We start from the raw sequence: 23,951 nt of genomic DNA on the forward strand, positions 1-23,951 counted from the left end.
ATGAGTCAAGTGGTTTCCGGAACTGGCCACATCACTGGGATGGAGAGGGCATATTGCATATTCACAAGAGCTTAAGATTGTTTTATTTACACTTCCATTGCTAGGGGCTGTGGAATGGAACATAATTCTATTTGCCAGACACTCTTCCTGGTGCAATAAGTTGGAGGAATTCTCAATTAATACATGGAGCTTATTTACAAAAGACAAGAGGTTAAGTAAGACTGCAGCGCCCAATGAACCATCTGGTGAACATTAAGTTTGTCAATAAATCACAAAAGCACCAGTTGATCAAAAAAAAATTCCATTTCAAACCACTGACGGGAAAAAAAAAAAAAAAAGATGGGGGGAAAAAAACCTCACAAAACTGGTATACTGATATTTTATAAAAACAGGAGCATTAAGTAACTTTAATCTATTTTCAATTATTTTATTGGTTCACTTCTGATGACCACACAGCTTCACATCCTGGATGCTTAGCCCTTTGTCTTGTGCACAAGAGCATCATGCAATAACTCAGAGCATGACCACAGGAGAAGCTCCTCTCTCTGCCCTCAGTCTTTCTCCTCACCGTGGGTGATAACATAGCAGAGGTTCTTGTAGTCGAGGTTCCCAGAGACATCTGGAGGGAAAGCAGCAAACATCTGGTTGATCTGCCAAGCAAACAGAGAAAAGTGTCACAGACTGTGGGACAGCAGCAGGGACAGATTTTCATTTTGAAACCAGCTCAGCTCCCTGGTGCCCTGGTCCTTTAACCACCATGGAAAAGTTTTCCTTGGGCTCCATAAAATGAATAAAGTGAAACCCAGAGTTGGAACATGACTGATTAATAAAGTCCTGCCAGAATCCCACAAGTTCCCTGTTGAAAAGAGCTCTCCCTGAAGCCCAGGGAAGCCCTGGCTGATAAATGTACAGTCCAGTCTCTGTTCTGACTGGAACAGACTGTCCAATCTGACTGGAACTGCTCTGTCCACAGACCAACTCCACTCCATCTCCTCTTAGGAAAATAAAGTTCCCCTAAATTCCTCCTAACCAGTAGAATCCATGCTCAGTCTCACACAAATCACCAAGTCAGTACCTTATTTCAGATTTCAAACCAAATAACTCACAGAAATGGAAACCAGAACACAGTCCCCACCCAAATCCACTTGGATTCCAGTAAATCATTTGCCCAGCTGCCCATGGGGAAGAACAGCACGAGATAGGCCACACTTGCACTTGGATGGGAGTCCAAAGAATCTGTTTGACTTTGATTTAGCCATGCAGCTCTTCAGAAGAGATGCTTTGAATTGTTTCTAATTGCCAGAGCTGGCATCAACCTCCTCTCAGTCTGGATTTCAGCTAAATTCATGCATTTAAAGAGGGGCGAGGACTCAGTGCTGAACAGGAGCTGGAGCTGGATTCCTGTTGTGAATAAAGTTTCTTACCTCTTCTTGACTGAACCGGTCTGCCTGTGTCATAAGCATTTCTTTGATGCTGTTCAAATAAAACGAAATAACCTGATTAAAGGGTGATAATGGCACATGACAATTCAGATGGCAAGATCCCTCCTGAAGTTGCATGAAAGAAAATCTGTGTGACCGCATAAATTAGAGCTGTTAATCCTTACATGATATTGTAAGAGATTTTCTGTGGGCACCCATCAGTGTCAATGCCTCGCTCTGCCAACTTATTTCTCTTTTGTGACATTTTATAGAGGTTTAAAATTGTTTAAGGTTATTACTGTAACTGAAATACAGCAATTTCATATGCTTATCTTAACCTAAAATGGTAGGTTTCCTCACTTGCTGCTTAAAGTTTGGATCACTTAACAAAGCCAAAAAGAGAGAATATTTTCTGTAAAATCTGGGGATGAAAGGAACAGAGCATGAAATGAGAAGGAGGACTTGAAAGAGAGCTCCAGCCTCTGTTCAGAATCCTCACCCGAGAATCCTTTATTTGCATGCAGCCATTCCCAGAGGAGGCTGTGGGGCTGCAGGAGCCCTGCTGCATTTCACGGTGCACTGTCTTGATCTGGAGCCACAGCGCTGTAACACGGAGCTTATCCCACACACAATCTGCATCCCGTGCAATTACATCAAAGAGAATATTTTGGGGGCAGACTCTCAGCTGATTTACCCTCTGTTTTAAACCCATTGTGAGGAGGCAGTCGAGCATGTAATTTCTTTTTTTTTTATTTTTTTTTTTAACCTAAGTTTAGAGGTGAATAGAAAAGCCAGGAGGAATTATTTCTGTTTCTAGTCTAACCCCTGTAGATAAAACGTCTTTATACCTGCCCCAGCTGCTCATGTGCTTTGGGCAGCACATGCACCACGTGCTGGGACATCCACCAGCATAAACTCACTTAAATTCACATAAACATCCCTTCAATAACACCAATAATTTCCCCTTCCTGTAGAAGAATTCCGATATTAATCTCACAGTTTTCCTTCATGCTGAGGAGGCAGAGTTGTCTCGTTTTGTCACTACCAAATGTATTAGTACATTATCAGACACAGTTCTGGGGCAGTAAAACAAACTTAAAGCTGTGATAAAAGGTGAGCAGTCTGTTGTACAAAACCAAAAGCTGAGGCAAATACAGAAAGCTGGTTTGCTTTGTAGAATTGAAAAAAGGCTGCTTCTTTTAAGAATTTGTTGTGGGGAAGTGAGAGCGGCAGCTCTTCTGGAAGAAGCCCTTTTTGCTTTTTAAAGGGAATATTTAAAACTATTTATAATAGAAATCATGCCTGAACAGGAACACTTCCAGGGGAGAAAAATTCACCTACCACGGGTGCAGATGTTCAGGCAAAACAGTAAATCTTCCCTTTCTGCTCCCATACACTGCACATGAGAAAAGTCCCCCACACAGAAGTGCAGTTTGGGTGGTAAAGCTGCAATGGCACTCAAAGCTCTGACAAATGTGATTTTTTTTTTTCCAGGAAAAGGCTCCACATCCCAGATTGTAACAGGGCATATACACTTGTAGCTACACTTCTGCAGCTCTTGTTGTTATCAAGTGCATATTGGGAAGCCCAGGAAGGGAAAATTGAAAACAGAGGTTTCTGGACAATGAATAAGGATCTTTCCCAAAAGGACAAGTGTGAAAATATATGTGCAAGCTTTGGGACACACTCTGAAGTCACAGACACAGCTTAAGCTGTTGGATATATTTTTCCTGCATTACTTCACCATTCTCTGTAGTTAGCTAAGTTTCTTCATCTCTTCATCTCAAGTTTCTGGTTCTGTTCTGTTCCTCTGGCCATTTGGGATGGGACTGCATTTTTGAAGGCGAATTCTCAAATGATCAGTGGGTGCAAGAGTAGAGAGACCATTCCCCTCAGCATAAATTGATTATTGGATATATATGCCCATATATATGCCCTGGACAAACAGCATTAGCAAATGTAAATAGGAAGTGTGATCCAGGAAGGAGCTTGGTGAATAGAAGGAAGCACTTACAGCAATTTTGTCCAAAGTCACAAATAAACTTCGTGGCAAACAAGCCTGAATTAAAAAGAGATCTGGGCACTGTGTGTCTTCTATTCACATGCTTAAAGTATTTAGGGGAAAAGAAAAGATCAAATATCTAATTATAATCTTCTGATGCACAGCCCAGTAGGCTCTGGCACACTCGTAAGGAAGAAGGACTGACTAAAGGATCTATGCACATTTTCCATTATTTATTTTATAGGGAAACAAACACTCACAATTTCCAAAGCCAGAAATTATGCACTATTTTCTTTTTGTATCTTGTTTTCTTTAGAAGGCTTATTTTCTTCTCAAAAAATACCCCCAAAATCAAACCAAACCCCAAGTCTTATAGACCAAAAAACCCCAAAACAAAACAAACAAGCAAACAAACAAAAACAAAACCTAAAAAAACCCCCATTTGCCTTGACTTAGGAGGCTAAATGTTATCCCTTGTCCTGTCTCACGTCAATTCCTTCTACAGTAACAAATACCTTGTTGCATTCTGATATTAAAAAAGCCTTTTTAAAAATTATCTGTGAAATCTCTGGGACATTTTTGGTTTTCCTTTGGGTTTGCCCTTTCTACAGTGCTGTCTTGGAGGAAAACAGGTGAGTGGGAAGGAGCAGAGCTCTACAGCTCCGAGGAGGATCATCTCTAGCTCAGCCAAACTCCTCCAAAGTGCAGCCTGGGACCTTTTCCATCCCCCTGGGTCCATTTTCATCTGGCCCAAATCTGAGAGGTTTCATTGGCCTCAGCATTAGGCACAGTTGGTGTTGGCCTGACTCACCCTGCCCCACGAGTGGCATTTGGGACTGAATCATCCAACCTTTCCAAACACTGCCCCAGCTCACACCAGCTGAGAATGGGACCGAGAGCATTTTCTCTTTTTGACATCGTGCTGTGGGAAGGGTTTTTATGTGTGGTATAACCATGCAGACAAACAAAGTCTGTCACTGGATTTGGAAGTAAGTTATAAACTCCTGGAGCTTCTGGAAAGGTTAGGAGGCTCCATCCCAGCTCCCATCACATGGACTAAGTGAGTCATTTCCAGACTAGAGGTGAAAACACGCAGAGGGAAGAGACACAAAAATCCCCAGAAGGATGTTAACTCCATGAACATAAAAAAGGATTTCTGATTAAAAGGTCAACATGGCTGGTTTTGGAGAGAAACATTCCAGGACTTTTTAATACGGAGAAATATTATTTATTAGCATTAACTGTCGCATTGAAATGGTTGCATGAGCCAACAGAAAAATTATTTCAAAACTTCAAATGTCTACATTTTGGAAGCATATGAATAGAAGTTAAACCTCAAAGACATCCACGGAATTGATTTAATGGTTTGTTCTGTAATGATCAACATTACCCTCGGGTCTAATAAGTAAACATTATGCTCTGTTGTGGTGATGAACTAAAACAATTGTCTAATGTTAGCTGTGCAGTGGGGGTGGGGACAAGGTTGACCTTTTCCATCAAGGAAAAATAAAATATTTCTCTCTCATCTTCATTTTGGAGTGTGATACTGCATTCCTAATTTGCCCCAAACTCCAACTGGCTTCCAGCATCCAAGGAATGTGGAGCTGGACACAGGGTGGCAAGCTGCAGATTTTGTATGCTGGATATTGTTACAGATAGTGGTGGGAAATAAAACATTTCATGGGTTCTGGAGTATCAGAAGTTAGTATTTCATGGCTGTGATTTCACTGCTGTGTGATCTGCCCTATTTGGCAACAGACTACATTAATTCTGTTGTTTGACTCACTTTTGATATGATCCCCTGACTCTTCTGCCCAAGTTGTTTGGGTGATGTTAAATTCAAAACCATCAGGACAACTCTTAACCCTCCGCTCCTTCTGATTGATTGCTACATCCACTTGTGTTTTAATTAATTTGGAAGTTCTTACTCAAAGGACTGTCTCTCATATTTTGCATATTGCAAAAGTTCTCAGACCCACTGGGGCACTACCATAGAAAACCACCTTGGTAAAGGAAAAAATATTGTACATGAATTTTACATTTTCAACTAACTTTCATCAATAATTGCAGATAATGTCATGGAAATCTCCATGGGGGTTCTGGTCAGAGGCTATCACAACATAAGCAGAAATAATTGATGCAAATACAATTTTGTAACTCATTGTTCCCAGATAGACTCCTTGTACATATCATGATTTATAAAATCTACCTGAAATGGCTGCTGCAGTAGAAGTACAGATCCCAAATTCACTGTGAAATTTCAGCATAGGAACAACTTTAAACAAATTTAAACAAATGTGCACAAATCTAGGTACATAAAACTTCTCTGGAGCAATAGGTCCAACCTCCTCATCCTCTGCCCTGATTTGATATCATTTCTCTCAGTCACCTGAAAGTCCTGCTTGCACTATTCTGGCAGTGCAAAGAGAGTTTGCATTTGTGCAAATGCCTCTTAAAATCCTTTTACATTGCTTTGTTGGTGCAACAGGATATGAATCCAAATTAGTTCCTGCCTCCTTATTTAAAAATAGCCATATTGACAATAATTGCCAGATTATTAATAGTATTATTTGGTTTGGCTCTCACCGTATCTAGTGGAATTTTACAGCAAATTATTTCTAGAAGCAGAAGGCTCAAATGATAAACACATAAAAAAGGGAAATGTCCTGCACTAAAACCATGTCTCAGAGTTAATTAAATTGATCACTTTTTTGAAGAGGGCGGTAGCTTTTCCATTTTAGTCAAGCACTGAGAGTTAGGCACCAGACATTCATTTTAATTTTACATACGGAGTTAATTTACAAAGACTCATGTGTCGATTTATATCCAGACCTTCAAAAAGAGGCTATCTAATGGCCTACATGTGATTATATTTCCGTTGGCTCTTGCAATGTCTGAAGACAATAACATCTCTTTTTGGTATACAAATACATTCATGCAACAGCCCAGACTTTTAACTCTGGCTTACAAAGCTAAATGTTTCTCTGCCTCTTAAAATACTGTGAAAAATACAGCTTTTAAGCAGTTCTTTAAAACTGTGTTATTATTATTATTGTTGTTATTCTTCTAAAGGATTGGAAATAAACTTACTAGTCTGCCTTTATGCGGCCTTTTCCTTCTGGGTCGAAAATCTTAAAAGCATTCAGAATGGTTTCTTCTGGGTCCGTGCCTGAAATTAATGAAATATAATTTAGAAGCCTGGATGTATTTCTCTGGCTGCAGAATACTTGCTAAGTAATTACATTGGCTTGAAAACAGTGCAAAATGGAGAATTCTGCAGTTGTGGGTTGGGAGACAAAGGTTCCCTAAGTCGGCAGCATTTGTCATGTCAGATAAACAATAGAGGTGAATAGTTCAATGCTCAGAAGCTTAAAAATAATAACTCATATCTATTCTATGTCTGCAGGAGAGAAAACTTCCAGGAACTGGTCTCCAATATCAGTACCCAGAGGATTAGTGGCTTTCAGAAATGAAAATATAACAAACTGTTTCCCTCACTGGCTTCCTTTAATCTTGCACTGTACGTTCCTTGTAAAAACACTTTTTGATGTTACTTGTTCTTGGCCATATAGAGAAGAGGTTATTTCCCTCACTAAAGGAAATGGAGCTCATCATAAAATCCAAATGCCAATGGAATGCAGTGGAAACAGGATGATCAATGTGAGATGGGGATCTGCACTTACATCCCATTGTGCCCTTCCCCTTAAGTGTCTCTTCATTAAGTGTTACTTACAGAAACAGGATGGTTTAAAGAACGAGACTTTGGCTACAAGATTTTGCTTCTGCTCTTAGCTTGAAGGGCCACAGATTTTTGGTATGTCTTTAATATCCCTGTCCCTCTGTTCCCAGCAGTAAAATGATTGTAATGGTCTTCCTTTTCTTCCTTCCATTATCTATCCCATGTCTTTAGACTGGAAAACATTTGTGTCAGGGACTCATTTTCACAGTGCCCTAATCTTGGCTGGGGCTTCTGACTATTCTGTAATTCTGCAGAATTTGAGTACACTCATTTTCAACCCACACCAAAGGATACACTGTGTACTCTGTTTCTGACTATTCCCCGATATTTCAAAATATTACCGTAGTATCCATAATACAAATCTTTGTAACTGCGGGAAACCAAATTTACAAGCAGATGAACTGATTCCATGGGCAAAATGAAGCTGTTTGGTATGCTGAAAGAGTGATCAAAAAAGGATACAACACAAAGGGTTGCAGATTCAAAGTTTGTTTCGAAGTTTGGCAGAGGTAGAACCAGAACAGAACCCAGCCAAGGTCCCCTGCTCTACAGGCTCTCCTGATGCCTTCACAGTTTGCTTTGTTTGAAAGATTTCACAAGGATTAGCAGGATCCTAGAGGCTATAATAGTGAACAAACCTCGGGCTGTATGGCCTCCTCCTTGCCACACAATGGCCATGTATATCATTTTTGCCAGGCTGTAGGCAGTGTATTCAAACTGCAGAGAATCTGTGATCAATACAAAGAGCATTGGTGTTTAATGAGTGTTTTGATTGTCCCATGAAGAGAAACATCCCCCAGCTCCAGGGAGAGGGCTGCATTTTAAGTAGTCACCGCTGTGGGGGGGATTTTTTTTTTCCTTACTATGTTTTACATTTTCTACTCTGTCATATCCTTGGACTTTGGCTTTGAAGAGAAGCAATGCAGCAGGCATTCTTTATTGATTAGCTGGTAAATAAAGTGGTTTCTTTGATGTGCGGCATCTCTGTTTTCTGTACAAATTGTATTATTCTGACTCCCTGTAGAAGCAGCTCCATGTGGTTGGCATTAACATAAACCGAGTTTTGTTAGCTGTTCATCTGGCATCATAATCTCAACATACAAAGCTAAAGCTCATCCTGAAAATCCCAGCTTCCCCTTTATGACAGAAATCAATTATAGCACAACAAATTTTACTTAGAAAGCACCTTTCACCAAATTCTCTGAGTGGTACTTAGCTAATAAAGAGTGTTGCAAAATTGCCATATCCACTTCCTCTAGCCCTTTCTCCCTTTCTAATTGCACTACAAAGGCTCTTCATCCCAATTAGTTTTGATTGGGAATGTGCAGTCTTTTGGCTCTGCTTCCTTTGCATGACAAACCCAACCAGAAGGGCATGACAAGCACAGCTGTGATTTTCCCTTCACCAAATGGAAATTAAAAAAACCCTCCTCCTTTGCTAGTAGCCAACAGGAAACCTGCAGACAAGAGGGTTCTGCTTTGCCATTCACCTTCCTGTGCTGGCTCTGCTTTTAGGCCACAGGATTGGCAGGGCCAGAGGCTTTGCCAGCTCCAGCAACTGCACAGGGCAAAGGGGAAGAGGGGAGAGGAGGAAGAGGGGAGAGGAGGAAGAGCTCAATTCCATGCTCACAAATGGAAGGGCAGCAGGGCACCCCAAAACAAGCATTCACATATCCCAGGAGGAAGAATATGGAGGAGGGCACTCCCTGCTCTGCCAGAAGACACCTGGAATGTCCTGGTGGAGGTACCACAGACAGGTCGATGTCTGAGGAATAAAATCCCCTCCTCAGTTAGCCTTCTCCATCACCTCTGTGCTTCCCAGACTTCCTGCCCTCTTTAGCAAGAGTGTCTTTTCTCCAGAACCAGCTACATGAATTCTTTCTTTCAGACCTCTCTGTTTTCTATTCCAAGCATAGAAAACTCTTCACTGGAATTGTGTTCAGCAATACAAAGCCACAGCCCAGCAACAAAACAATAAATGTTTCTGAGAAGATAGGATCAGATTTTTCCATTTTTCTATTCATTAGTTGTTTTAACAAACTTCTGGAATGTGCTTGGCTAAGGCCAGCCCTGCCTTGAAGGCTTTCACCTTTCTCTTATGCCTGTAGGAAGATGACTGGAGTTCTATCTTGGCCTCACATCCCCTCTCTTGCAGTTTCCAGCCATTAACTGGAGAAGAGATATGAATAAACTACCAGCTCATACAGCAAATTTACTACCCACATTTCCTGAACTTCCCCTAGTGTTCCCTATATATTCTGTGGCAATGGATAAAAGCCCTCTCTCTTATCATTGTAAATCCACTGAAATTTAATTATTTCAATTTATCCACTCCATTAAGGGTTATTCAGTGAAATCTTCACCTAATGGCAAAATCACTATTAGCCCTCAAGTGACACTGAGGCTGGGCCACTGAGTTACAATGAATACAGAAAATGAGGGAAGCCCATGTTTGCTTAATGTGACAAAGGAGTGCAAAAAAGGTGAGTGTTTTAGAAACGCTTCAAACCAGCTAACACTGGGAATGCTGTGACTGGAGCATGAGTTCAGCCCAGGAGCCTTCTGATGGTGAATAACTCCCCTGCACCGTGCTCCAGGCTGCTGAGGTTTCATCACTTTCTGGATCCCAACTCATCACTTTCATGTTAGCTTGTGTAAGCTAAATCACACCTTTGAATTGTCCTCTGCATCGTCCCTTAGCCTTTCATTCTTCCCCTCTGTCTGCAAAACTGGAGATCCCTCCTTGCCTCTAAGCACTGTTCTGTGGAGACATTATTATAATTTGCAAGGTGCTGAGATATTTCAGTGCCGAGGATCTTTGACAGATACCTCTCCAACCCCCCAGAGGTGCTTACCTTTCAGCTTTTCCCCAAACATAGTGAGGAAGACAGTGAAGTTAATAGGACCTGGCGCCTCCTTCACCATGTCTTCAAGCTCTTCATTCTTGACATTCAGACGACCTGCAGCAGAGATCATTTTTCATAATAAATCACAAATTGTGTTTCAAAAAACGATTCCCATTCATCTCCTCCCACTGGGGAGCTCAGGGCTCTGTGCAACTTTGCTAATAACATGGTAGAACACAACTCCCGAATACCCCAGTGAAAAAGAAATTGGCAGAGCTGGCTCTGAGATCAAAGGGTGACTGAAGGAGCAAGAAGGATAAATAACACAGGCATGGCCAGCAGTGGACGAGAGAAAGGGCACTTCCAAATAAACTGCTTTCTGGGTTGGGGTTTTTTTGGGATTTTTTTTTTTTTACCTCAGGTGAAATATGGGCCCCATTGATATTAATATAAGAGAGATCAAAGTGACTGAAGTGAATCCAAGGTCTCAGTCTTTGCCCTCCTGTATATTGAGCCACCTCTCTGAGTAGAGGGCAGATGGATGAGCTGAGTAGTGGTATCCCTTCCCCATCCTTGTGCAGCCCTATTGATGAGAATTTAGACCCTGGCAACCCTCCTCAAACTGAGTGGTAATTTGCTGTGAATGTACTTTATAGGCATTGAAAGGCTTCACTGAACAGGAAAGATAGCAGAACTTGGCCTTAAGAAATAAATATTTCAGGGTAACAGTAGCTACAGGCCAAAGTTTGCAAACCTCATTGTCACAATAAAGAGTTCAGGAGCTTCTGCTCCTTGCACTGACTCTGCTGGCGTCTGATTCCACCCCAGGGAGCACTAAAGATTCTTATCAAGCTCTTTTTAATAAGCTCCAGATGGCAAAAGCCCAAATGCCTACATCACTGTTCAAGCCTCAAATACTGCAACAAGGCTACAACTCCAGGTTTGGGATCATGAGCACTTGAATTTTTTCTTTCCTTGGGAGGATTTGCTCTGATCTTCCTGATATAATCCAGGCTGTGATAGCCATGGAATGGACAGTACCTAATCTCATGACAAGCACATTTCACCCCACACAAACTCACAGCAGCACAGAACTTCACATGAAGCCCTCCCAGGTTTGTGTGGGCAGAGGGGCAGCTAGTCCATGACTGCAGTGCTAATCAGTGAGTATTCCATGGCTCTCAGATGAAAAAGGTGCAGCCTGGGAAGGCTGGATTCAGAGACAAATCAGAAATGCCTGGCATGGACCCCTGCTTGGGCAGGCTTCTTCTGAAATAGTTGCAGGGGAGGGATCAGATCTTCATCCCACTCCCTACTCAGGAGACTTTCCAGCTGGAGCTCTGGAGTGAGATCCCAACTACCACAGGGAGGAAGGTCAAACTGAACAGCTTTCCTTTTGCCCCCTGTGTATCTCATTTCTTCCCTCACTGTCATTCTAACACCAACCTTTCTCCTGTGCTTGAAACTGAGACAGTATATCTCTTAAGCATTGAATTATCAGTTTACCTAGTGCAGCAAATGTGTCTCTCAAGTCTGCTTTGTCAATAAAGCCATCTCTGTTCTGATCCATGATGGTGAAAGCCTGTGGGAAGGAAAAGGAACAGGTATTGCCATTTCCATTGCACAGGACAGTGCTCCAGTCACACACATCAGTCCATGGGAGGATGATATTCATGCTGTAAAAAGGAATATTCAACTTCCTTTGATTCCTCCACATCATTGCGCTTTCCTCACTTTCAACACATTACTGTATCTTGGCAAGGGGCTTAATTAAACCCAGCCAAACTTCTTCTTACTAAATTAATGCTCAGTACAGCGTGCATTGGGTTGAAGCCAATGCTGGCAGCTCCAGCCATTCAGCCCTTAACCCATAAAAGTTTGAATTAGGGAGGCTTTAGTAAGGGCAGATTTAGCCAGAGGTTGCTCTGTGTCCCCACACTCCATTCTTTGAATGAGACTGAAATGTTTCTGTAAAATATTTAATTTCTGTGGATATCTCTGTGCTATCAACCTGAAGTCGATTCCTCCTGAGCCTTGGAATGATCCATCACACAGAGAAAGCTGAACTTTCAATGAGAAAGAGAAATGTAGGTTTCATAATATTATATATATATAATATATTATATTTCATAATATTATATTCATAATATTTATTCAAAGTTTTTTCTCCTTTCCAATTCACTGCATCTGTGAGACTGAGCTTTGTGCTCTGACTGACACTGATGTCCTGACTTTAAATACTCTAGTCTGGCAAAATTTAACTTTCAATAGAAAAAAAGTTGGGTGTTTTTTCTTTTTCTTTTCAGCCAACATAGACTTCATGTGCTCTAACCACTGTTTACCAAGCCAGCTCACTGCTCATCTATCTGTTCACCCATTTGTGTGTCCATCTCTTGGCTGCCATCACACTTACAGTGTTCCATTGATTTGGAAAGATTTCAATGGCCTGAAATTCCCCTGCTCATGCTATGGGGAGTATTAGTTGATCCTGGCATGACTCTGGAGCTGGTTATCTGACAGACACATCAGGATGGGAGAGTATCTTTGCAATGGTCAGGAATTATTCTTTCTTCAGCGTTCTCCTGAGATTTCAGTAACTTGCAGAGTTTTAAAGTCCTACAGGGTGCACTTCTTCCCATGAACAAGTTGTCTCCACACATCTCCAGGTATTTTCTCCTCCAGTTTCTTGCAAAGCCCCACTGCTCACAGCCCAGTTTGCCCATGAGACTCCATTCAGCATTATGTTCATAATCTTACCTTCCAAACCATCCCCTTACAAAAAATTAAGCCCAAATCTTTAGAGATGTTTTTCCCTTGCTTTAAATGGTGATTCCCTACAATTTGGAAGCAAACCAGAAAGAAAATATGAAGAGCAAAGCTGAACCTAGGCAGCTCACAGGAGACAGGAAGAGCATCAGGCACTGTAATGGATGAATTTTAAATAACATAAAAGGCAATGCTGAAACATTTGCTGATGAGCTGGTTGAAATCTCTAGATAAAAATGTTCTAATCCAAACCAGCTTTTCAGAAATATGTGTCCCAAATATGCAGTTCTTAGACACAACATGGTTTTGGGTTTCACTTGACCACTCCAGTGCCTCATGCTTTTGCCATTATTCTGCCACCATCCCCCCTAGAAATGCTCATGATATCATATTTAGAGAAGATCACATAATTCTGTCCAGTTCTTTTTGTTGGTCCATCCTCAAACAGTAATTCTTGAAAATAAAATGGAAGTTCCTAGGACATGGAGAAGAAGAGAGTCAAACGTTCCCATTGACTGTGGGGAAACGATTAGTGATTCCAATTAATTTAGTTGGGTCATATTCCCAGGCCTTGCCTTGGGGTTTAGTCTCATCCATCACTGAGCTTTCCTGGTGGGAATCCTCAAGAAAATTAAACTTGAAAGCCATGTGAAAGCATAAAAAGAAACAGCAGATATTTATCAAACTGGAAATTCCTTTGGAGATATGAGATATAAAAAAATGGGGGAAAAATCAGTAATTTAAAATGGCAAATCAGTGCAGAATGTGATGGTTACAAGGACCCTCTAGATTGTCCACACAGAAAAAGAGCATTAACTCATCAAACAGATTATCTGTCTTTTATATGCTCCAGCTTTTAGGCCACCCCATCACTTTTACCTCTTCACAGGTAACTGGGCAAAGAACCTACAGTGCAACAGAACAGCAAATCCCTTGGGAGCTGAAGGATGCTTCATTCATCTCTACGTGTTGTCTTGTTTTATTGGCATTTGTGGAGGAAGTCGGCTGAGGGTTTCTTGGCATTTGTATTTCTAGTTTGTGGGCAGCCTTAGAAGGGCACAGATGAACATTTTCTGTTGCTGTTGTGGAGCAGAGCACGAATGAAAGCCCTGGCTCAGCCTGGCATCTCTATTCAGGACAATACTTGAGCATGTAAGACTATTCTTATTTAAACTACCACTTAACTTTAAACATGTGCTCAAGTGTTTTCCTGAATCAGGGCTGAAGTGGATGAGAGGATGCTTTTCCTTTTTTTTTAGGGTGGGGGATTAGGGTGCTTTTCAAATAAGTCTAGAGCTTGAAACAGGGGAGTGAGTGAGGGAAGAAATGAAAGAAAGAATGAAAGAAAGAACAAACAAACACACAAGGAAAATGATCTACCAGCCAAAACCACAGGGATGATTCAGAAAACTGTGTGTTCTATTAAAGCAGATGGAGAATTGAATAAGGATTACAAACAAAACCTATGTTATTCATTAGCAATAACAGGAGACTATAGAGAACAGCAGAGTAGTGACCAACCTCTTTGAACTCCTGGATCTGGGTTTGTTCAAACATAGAGAAAACATTGGAACCACCTTCAATCTTCTTTTTTGCCTTTTTGGGAGCCTATAACACAAATAAGAAGATCAGATACATATTCCTTTGTCTGTTAAGCACCCATGAAAACAAATTACATCTTCAGCAGAAGGTAAAAACTACACAGTCAAGTAATACAAGAGGATTCTGCTTTGTTATTACAAGGTTTTAAAATTAAATCTTACAGACAGATAGATTTAGATATATGTATGGGATTGAAAAAAATACATATCTTTATACAAGGAATAAAAGTTGCTGCCTTATGAACAGATTGAGGCCTTTTGCCACTCCCTGCTGTGTCCTGGGACCCCACAGCTCAGAAAAACCAGGACAGTTGGTCATTGTGCTGCCTTCCAAAAGGTGAGGGACCCAAAGTGTGACTCAGCATCCTGCCTGGTGCACTGCTGGTTCCCCCCAGGAGCTGCCTGCTCCTTGGGCAGGGTCATCTCCCCCCCAGAGGGTCCCAGAGCATTTCACACAGGGGCCATTCCCCTTCAACACTGGCTCTGCAGAGCTCAGGGGTGATATCCCTTGGTGTGGAGTGGTGTCACTTTGGAGATATGAGCTAGAATTCCCTGCCTGCTGTTCTCAAGAAATTCCAGAATTCAGGTAAGTGCCTACAAGGGCTCCTCCTTCCCAGTTCCCATGCTGGGACTGGCAGCCAGACTCCAAACCAGGCCCTGCATGAAGACTCAGCTCAGGAACTATAAAGGGAAGTTATATCATTTCCTACTCACACACAAATGTTTAAAAAGCTGCTCAGTCTGGACCAGCACTGACAGAAGAGGTTAACCCTTCCCAAGCAGGAGCACCTTCTCCTCTTGGAGTCTCTATTCCTGCACCAACCTATGGCACTGCAGTGCAGTACCTTACCAGACCATGTAATTTCAATATTCGAGATAGGCATCTTAAATGAAAGGGCAGGACTGCTTTTATCACCATACTTGAGTCTGGAGGCTGAGACAGAGCAAGGCTGGGGAAAGAGCTACAATGATATCTAAAAATCTAATGCTCACTAAAAATCAGTTAGAACTAGGCTTCATTAAATATCTTTGAATAAGGGCCCAACCAGCTTGCCTAAGACAATGCAGTTCTTGTTCTGCAGTAAAGAATAAAATCTGTGATTCCAGAGGATTACAGAAGTGTTTTAACCACAGTGTTCTCCTTACTTGGGGCAGGATAATGAGCTGCATTGCCTTTTGAGTTCCCTTCCAGACAGATTACTTTTTTCTTTATCATTTTTACTTTTAAACTTCATTATCATAGTCCCACCTGGTTCTCGTGTCACAGAAAATTAGTCTTACTTAGTTTGGGCTATTCTGCATGAAACAGAAGGCAACTTCTACTGTCTCCTTTCATCAAAATAAAAAAGCCTGTGAAAGTTCAGATCCAATACTGATTTCAAATATCCTGAGGAGCAGAGCAGCTCAAGGAAATATTCCCACTTGACTCTGCTTGAAGCATACATTGTCTGATCAATTTAATTTGCCAGGCAGATTTCTGCACTCAACCACCCTGGTTTAGATCCCTGGATATGGAAGGGGGGAGATTAGAGCAATGTTAGACACTCTCCCACATACCCACACTCCAGACCTGTCAAGCTCCTATCAGCTAATTCAAAGAACTAGAATCTGGAAATAGGAATGGAAATTAAGTGAAAAATATACTTGTAGTGAGGATAAAAACAAGGATAGAATGTCACCAAAGGCATGGAAAAAATAAGTTAATAAGTGGAATGTTTAATGAATGTAGAAATATTGATTTTGGAATAAACAGATTCCCTCCTCCTCCTACACATGAAATAAGTGTTATTTTGAGCAGTAATGGGCAATCTTCCACATAACGTGAGGTGCCTGGAGGAGGCTTTCAACACTTGCAGATCGAATGGAAATATTCAGAACAATCCCATGTATTTACATGTGTTTTTTCCCTGAGGTGAAGCAGATGTTACCCAGGGGAGAGCCCTGCCAGCTGTGGGGGGACTGACCACAGGCCTGGGGCTTGGATGGGGCACTGGGGCTGGTCCTGCTGGGCTCCTGCAGCTGCTCCTTCTGGACACAAAACAGGCTTTGCCCTCCTCATGGTCTGTTCTGCTGTGGCCAAACACAGCAGCCATGCTCAGCCTGATAAATATTCCCCGTGCTAGCAAACCATCTGCATTTTTTCAGCTATCACCACAGCCATGGACAGTGGGGTCCAGCTCTTCTAAATGCCAAACACTGGAAATAACTCCATTATTCCTCAATTTATTGGGTTCTCTGGGCTGTAAGGCTTCAAGCAAGGGCTATAGCTCTAAGGAAGGATCAGATAAATGCAAAAGCTGCAGCTCAAGATCTATTAGAAACAGACCAGCAAGTCAAAAACCACCCAAAAAGCTTCTGTACATTAGAGAAGTCCTTTTCAAGGCAAAGAAGATTGAAAACTGATTATACAGGGAACAACTACTGTGCTATCATAGAATCATAGAATGTTTTGGGATGGGAGGAACCTTAAAAGTAAGTTTTCTTCCAGCCTAGGAGAAGTACTAGAAAAATTCATCCTGACGTATTTGTTCACTGTTACTCTCTGGTTTGTTGTCTCCACGGCTGACAGAGGAAATCAGTGCCCATAATGCTCAATCAGTTTTTAGTTTTTCTGCTGGAGGTCTGGATACGGATCCTATTTATGACCTGCTCATAAATAGGAGGGGGCTGAGACCACAAATACATTTCACAGGGGTCCATGAACATCTGCCAGCTGGGGTTGGTTTCCATCACCAGGTTCAAGCTAAGCCTTGTAACATCCAACATTGAACACCTTGGATTGCCAGCTCCCAGTACTGGGACTGCAGCTTACCTGCCCTCAAAAGCCAGGAAATTTGTTATCACAGAAAGAACTGCACCCCAACTTTGCACAAGCAGGGAGGTGCTGTGAGGTGGAAGGCTGAGAGAGAAGTAGGTGGAGCAGGAACAGAGCAGAGCTCATTTTCTTTCTGGTGGGTAACTTGAATTAAAAGACAGTTTTAAGAGAACAGAAATAGGTCTGTGTTACAGAAAAAAATTACTCTGAAAATAGAATAGTTCTGTGCTGCTGTCTGACAATCCCAAACACTCCAGAATTTTTTTAATGAACACAGCCAGGATTCTGACTCCAGAGTCTCTCTCTGAAAGAATGACATATTAAAAGGAATATCACAGAACTGAACAAACATGTGGCTTCTAAGACATCAAGGATTTAGTAGGTGACCCACAGAGGAGAAAGTGGGTGACTGACACATCACTTCTGCCTGCCTTGATTTCCCCACTCTTGAAACCAAAGTGTGCCAGGCTGCACTTTGCAAAGATAGAGCAGCTCTCATTGCAACATGTGCTGTGAGACTGACATACAAAACGTGCCAGATGAGAAACTGAAGAGCTGAGGGTCCCCTGGGCTCAGATTCCGAGGCCTCAATAGCACAGCAGTGGGAAGAATGTTGCAACAACTGAACAAGCCTATTAATATTCCTGCCTGAGCGTATTAATCATCCCATTGTGAAGAAAACAACACTTCACTTTAGAGGAGAAACCACAGGCTTGTCGTGTATCACTCATTTGTCTTACCAGTGTTAGCACTCTTTCAATTAGCCTGGATTTTAAAGGGTCTTTTTTGTTGTTGTTGTTTTGTTTGGTTGGTTTTGGCTTGTTTTAGAGGCTTTAAATGAAGAAATGGAGCCATACCAGAATCTGGTCCCAAGAAAACTCTGTTGTACCAGACATTTTCTTTGAGCTGAGTTTCCCTCACTGAGGTTCTTTATGTTTCTCCTTTCTGGCAGTGTCAGGGAGCCCAAAAGAACAGGGGCGTGCAGGGACACAGGCAGGCAGAGACAACGGGTGTGTGTAGCCTTTGCCTCTCTGGATGTAAGAATAGGGATCCATTTTTTATATGCTGCAAAGGTGTGTGTGGTGGGGATGTTCAAGGGAATCAGAGGGAAAGTTGATTTCAGGGTGACCCAGAAGAAAAGGAGTGGGGAATCAATTTCTGTCTCTACATACAAAGGAGGAAAGAGATGAAAATACCTTGTTCTTACTTCAGAACATGAGGCATTGTTTGGTCTGAAAAATTCATAAAGAGGTGATGCTAGAGCAGATCCATGACACGGGATTATTGCAGAACTTCATCATCTCCACCCTTCAGTGCATTTTGCAGACAACTCAGAAAAATATGGAAAGCCAGGCAAGATGCTGCAGGTCCTTCAGTGAGCAAGGTTCTTCAGTGGCTGCTCAGAGGCACACTTGTACCCTTCAGTAAGCAGGAGGTAACCAACTTGGCATTTCCTGCAGTGCAGGAACTTCTCCACGGGCAGTCAGGAAAGATGAGCAGCACTCTGCCACAAGCCACGGCTTTGGTTTGGTTTGGTACGGTTCAGTTTGGTTTGGTTTGGTTTGGTACGGTTCAGTTTGGTTTGGTTTGGTTTGGTTTGGTTTGGTTTGGTTTGGTTTGGTTTGGTTTGGTTTGGTTTGGTTTGGTTTGGTTTGGGGAGGTCACTCCCTTATTTAGTCCATCATGCTCTAAGCCCCTCAGAAAACACTCTTAATAATTAACAATGACACAGTGTGGTGCTCCTGACAGCAAAGTCAAAAACACAAACAGAAACTTTTCCCTACTCAGCCACTTTTTGTATGTTTTCCTAATTTTTCTACCAGAGACAATCTCAGTGGGTAAGCCCTGCAAGGAGAATCAGCAGTGGACACTGCTAAGAGCCTGATTCCGTTGTCTTGTACCTTTAAGTGTTTATTCAGTCCAGGACAAAGCAGACATAAGGTACCACCAGGTTTTTACTGTTTCACATTTTGTACTTCCTTCCTCTGCAACTGCATCTACAACTACAGAAAAGACAGAATCATCCATCATTTTGCTCAGACTCCGTCCCCTGCTGTGATCCACTGTATGATGTTAACTCTCAGTTACCATTACTTTTTCATCCATCACACTCTCTCCTTGTTTTTCATCCACTCTGGGATCTCGGTGCTGATGTTTCCTGTCTTCGAATTTTTGTTACCATCAAATGCAGCTTCTGAATCAGAAGTTACATCTCAGGCCTGGACAAGGGATTGCTGCAGCATGGGACAGGATATTTGCTGAGTTTTGTCTTGCAAGTTTGTTCTGCTGAGATAGTTTACACTGCATCTGCACCAAACATCCCAGCTATGGACAAGCCACCTCTTTTTAGAGTGGTTTAGGTCCTTTCCCTGGCAGGTGAGCAGCACAAGGCCAACCCAAGTGCATGCATTTGAGGGAACAGTCTACAGGAGTAAGCAACACAAACTGCTCTAAGGGCACGATTTGCATTTCAAACAGGCATCAGCCTCAGAGCATTCAAATAAACCACGTTATCAGAACTGAGAAACAGAGGATCTTTTTATTACCTGCTCTGCAGTGGCAAACAGACCCCTCCCTTCTCATCCTCACTCCATCTTGTGTGTAGTCCCAGCCTGCACACACCCACACAGACACACCTTTGATCCCTGACAGATACAAAATTCTGTTGGGCTGCAGCCTCCAGGCCTCACACTCCTGGACACTGAAGTGCTCTCCTGCTCCCCACAGAAACCCTTCCCAGGCACAGCCTCCTCCTGCAGGCACGCAGAGGGAAGGTTATCTCCCCAGAGTCATCCCAGAGCAGCTGATAACCTCCAGCCGCAGACTCCAACACCTCCAGGACCCCAAATCCAACAGAGGAGCCAAAATCCAACAGCTGCTTTTCCCAACCCAGCAAATCTTCTCCTTCATATGAACAGTCCCTGTCTGCATGCACAGGGCTGTCACACACATGGGTGGACACATGGACACACACACAGACACACACAGACACACATACTCATGGATACACACAGACACACACATGGACACACACACAGACACACGGACACACACACGGACACACACACGGACCCACACACAGACACACACACTCATGGATACACACAGACACACACACGGACACACACACAGACACACATACTCATGGATACACACATGGACACACAGAGCTGTCACACATGGACACAAATGGACACACAGACATGGGCACACACAAACATACACATGGACACAGACATGGACACACACAGACACACACATGGATGCACACACACACACATGGACACACACACACCACACAGGGCTGTCACACACACTGACACACACATGGACATACACAGACACAGACAGGGTTGTCTCACACACACACACACATGGACATACACACACACACAGACACACACATGGACACACAGACACACACAGGGCTGTCACACACACACATGGACACACACATGGACACAGACACACACAGGGCTGTCACACACACAGACACACACATGGACATACACAGACACAGACAGGGTTGTCTCACACACACACACACACACATGGACACACACACACACACACAGGGCTGTCACACACACATGGACACACACATGGACACACACACACACAGACACACACATGGACACACACACACCACACAGGGCTGTCACACACACATGGACACATACATGGACATACACAGACACAGACAGGGTTGTCTCACACACACACACACACATGGACACACACACACACACACACAGGGCTGTCACACACACACATGGACATACACACACACACACACAGGGCTGTCACACACGCACACAGACACACACATGGACACACACACACAGGGCTGTCACACACACAGACACACACATGGACACACACACACAGGGCTGTCACACACACACATGGACACACATACACACACACACACAGAGGGCTGTCACACACACACACAGACACAGACATGGACACACACACACAGGGCTGTCACACACACAGACACACACATGGACACACACACACACACACACACACACACACAGGGCTGTCTCTCACACACACACACACACAAACACGTCAGCAGTGCCACAAGCAGCCCCGTTTCAGCTGGTGGGGTCAGTCAGCGTGGCTGTGCTGTGGTCAGTGCCCGTCTCAGTCCAGGTGGCACATTCCAGCCTGCAGAGCACATCTGATCAGAATGCAGGCTATTTTTGGGCATGCAGCTCCCCTCAGCATACAGAAATTCGCTATGAGGTGTCACTCGAACTGAACAAACACAGAAATGTTTGGGGAATAGGAAAAAGGCTTCCCTCTCCTTCCTTGTGCCTCTGCCCTTCCTTCTCCCATCAGCACTGAGCATGGAGGGAGACATCACAGACCCAACTCGTCTGAAATTCCCTGGAATAAACAGAGAGCAGTAGACAGTTCTCAGAACCCCATTCCACAGCACTTGTGTGGTCTGCTCTTGTTAGAAAAATTATCTCCCTGAACCCTGCCTCTCTCACTGTCATCAGCCCTGGATGTCAGAGCCTAGTAGCACTGGCTGACTTGTAATTATTTTTTACTATGCTGCTTTGTCTGCACTAATCCTTTGAAAGTAGCTTTACTGCACATCTGAAATATTATGATGCTATAAAACCTCTGTAATATTTATAAATCCCTTAAGACATCATAAAGAGAGAAAAAAACCTCCCCACAGAGTTCATCTAGCATAATTACATATACATTTCCCTCTGATTAATAAAAAATGATCACTTCCTTATGTAAAGATATTCTTCAGCTTTCTTTCATTAAGGCTATTTTTTTCTTTCCATTTTAAATCTGTTTCATGTGTCCCTGTATAGTAAGGTACCTCAGAAGAGATTTTCCCAAAACAAAAGGCACAATGAAAAGAACCACCACAGAGCATCGTCAGTTGAGCTGGGAGCGAGGAGACAGACGAGTCTCTCACTGTATTTTCACGTCTCCTAACTTAAGCATTTCATCACAGAATGTCCTGGAATATCTTCAAACATCAATGAGTGTTGGTGTGTCATTGAACTAAGTAGGTAGGGAAAAAAACTGATAAGTGAAATCTTGGGGGGAAAAAAAAGAGAAAAAGAAAAGCTAAGACCCAGCACTTGTCCCTCACAAAAAAGGGCTGGCTTAGACTTTACTGAGGCTGATTGAAGGGAAACCTGTAAATCCACACCTGAAGAGACATAATCAGCACAAGGCACTGGTGCCTTCTGAAACACTGGTGAGGGACAGGATTAGTGTGACACCACTGACACTGGGCTGGCACTGGCTGAAACTGGAACCTGTTTTGTGCATGGATTTTAGAAATGCCATTGAATGTGGGTTTGCCCAGCTCTAAACAGCACGTGGATCACATTCATCACCTGCTTAAATAGGATCAAGTTTGAGCTAAGCATTGAGAAAGCTTTTCATATACAACTCCCTCTCTGGTGTTCTCCACAATCAAATATTCCATAGCCCCAGGGAGCCACTGGGCAGCATTGCTTTTAGACAGCCTGAAAAGCACCTACAAAAAGGAGCAAAATAAACAAAGGCAAAATCACCTGCTCTTTTTTTTTTTTTTTTTTTTTTTTTTTTTTTTTTTTAATAATATTGTTGTAGTCATTCTTCTGAATTTACAAGACAAAAATCTGCCCAATCTGCCCACAGTTCCTTAGGCAGGAGTTCATTGCTCCTTTGGAATCACATCAAGTGAGGTGGCTGGTGGAGTCCCAGAGCTAAAAGCCACCAGTGAGCAGGGCAGAGAGAAGACACAGAAATTTCTGCAGTGCTTTCTACTTCTCCCCACAGTCACAAGAGCAATGCAGTCACAGTTCCAGAGCAATCCCTTTCCCTCAGTCCCCACCACAGCAGACTTTAATTCTGTCTCACACCAGCCATGCCAGGAGTGTGAATGTGGGACAGAGCTGCACAAGCTCTTCCTTTCTGCACATTCATCTACATTCTCTGCCTTCCTCATTTGTTAAATAGATGCAGAAGAGTCCTTGGGAGTTCCCAGATCACTCTGTGGGGTACATCTGCATTCCGGATGTGAAACTAAGGTGAGATTTCATGGGATGCTGTGTGATTGTTCCTGCTCTCTTTGAATCATTAGAGTCAGAAAGAAATACACAGATAAACAGATATGGGGAAGGATAAAACCTACCATGGTGCTGCTGCTCCTTCCACCCCTTCTCTGCCAACCAGTCAGCCAGCAAACACAACGCCAATTGTCTCTTTATATAGTGTCACCAAGGAATAAAAATATGCCTGCTCCAAGTTTAGACAATAGATGTAAGGTTGGAAAAGTGCAGTAATTGGATCCCAATACCATTCCAAGCATCTGTTCCATGCATAGCTTTTGCTTTCACAGAAATAATGCAGCAGATAAGTAGAGGAGGCAGTTGGGATACAATTGTACAGCACTCACAGCAAGCTCGAGCTGAAGGGGTTTTCCCATGTACTGCTAAATAATGAACACAGGGCATGCACTGGAAGATTTTAAGTGGACATGGCATCCTCAAAAAGCAGGAAGGGAAACACACTCCTTGAGAAAATGCTGGGGAAACCAGCAATAATAATCCTGGCCACTTCAGTAGCCCCAGAGCCTGGTGCAGGCATTCAGAGCTCCAGAAAAACGCGTGAGGCTCTGCAGGACTGCATCTGTACCTGGAAGGTGGGAAAGCACCTCTCTGCAGATGGCAATAAAGTGACCCAGGTCGGGTCTCTTTTCCCTGAATCTATAAACATGCCTGAAGTCCAGGG

At 42.8% G+C, this 23,951-nt stretch overlaps 1 protein-coding gene across 1 annotated transcript; it reads right to left on the reverse strand.

The window, feature by feature from the left end:
* Window positions 1–365: 365 nt before the first annotated feature.
* Window positions 366–23,397, reverse strand: MYL10 (myosin light chain 10). The gene is made up of 7 exons (XM_066333665.1): window positions 23,353–23,397; window positions 14,295–14,381; window positions 11,514–11,589; window positions 10,017–10,121; window positions 6,514–6,592; window positions 1,425–1,473; window positions 366–650 (listed from the first exon to the last, which is right to left on the reverse strand). The coding sequence occupies exons 1-7, from the start codon at window positions 23,353–23,355 to the stop codon at window positions 552–554; spliced, it is 498 nt and encodes a 165-aa protein (XP_066189762.1). The 5' UTR covers window positions 23,356–23,397; the 3' UTR covers window positions 366–551.
* Between the last annotated feature and the right edge of the window lie 554 nt (window positions 23,398–23,951).

This window comes from Sylvia atricapilla, chromosome 20 (assembly GCF_009819655.1).
Source record: "Sylvia atricapilla isolate bSylAtr1 chromosome 20, bSylAtr1.pri, whole genome shotgun sequence".
In the NCBI taxonomy this organism is placed as follows: domain Eukaryota; kingdom Metazoa; phylum Chordata; class Aves; order Passeriformes; family Sylviidae; genus Sylvia; species Sylvia atricapilla.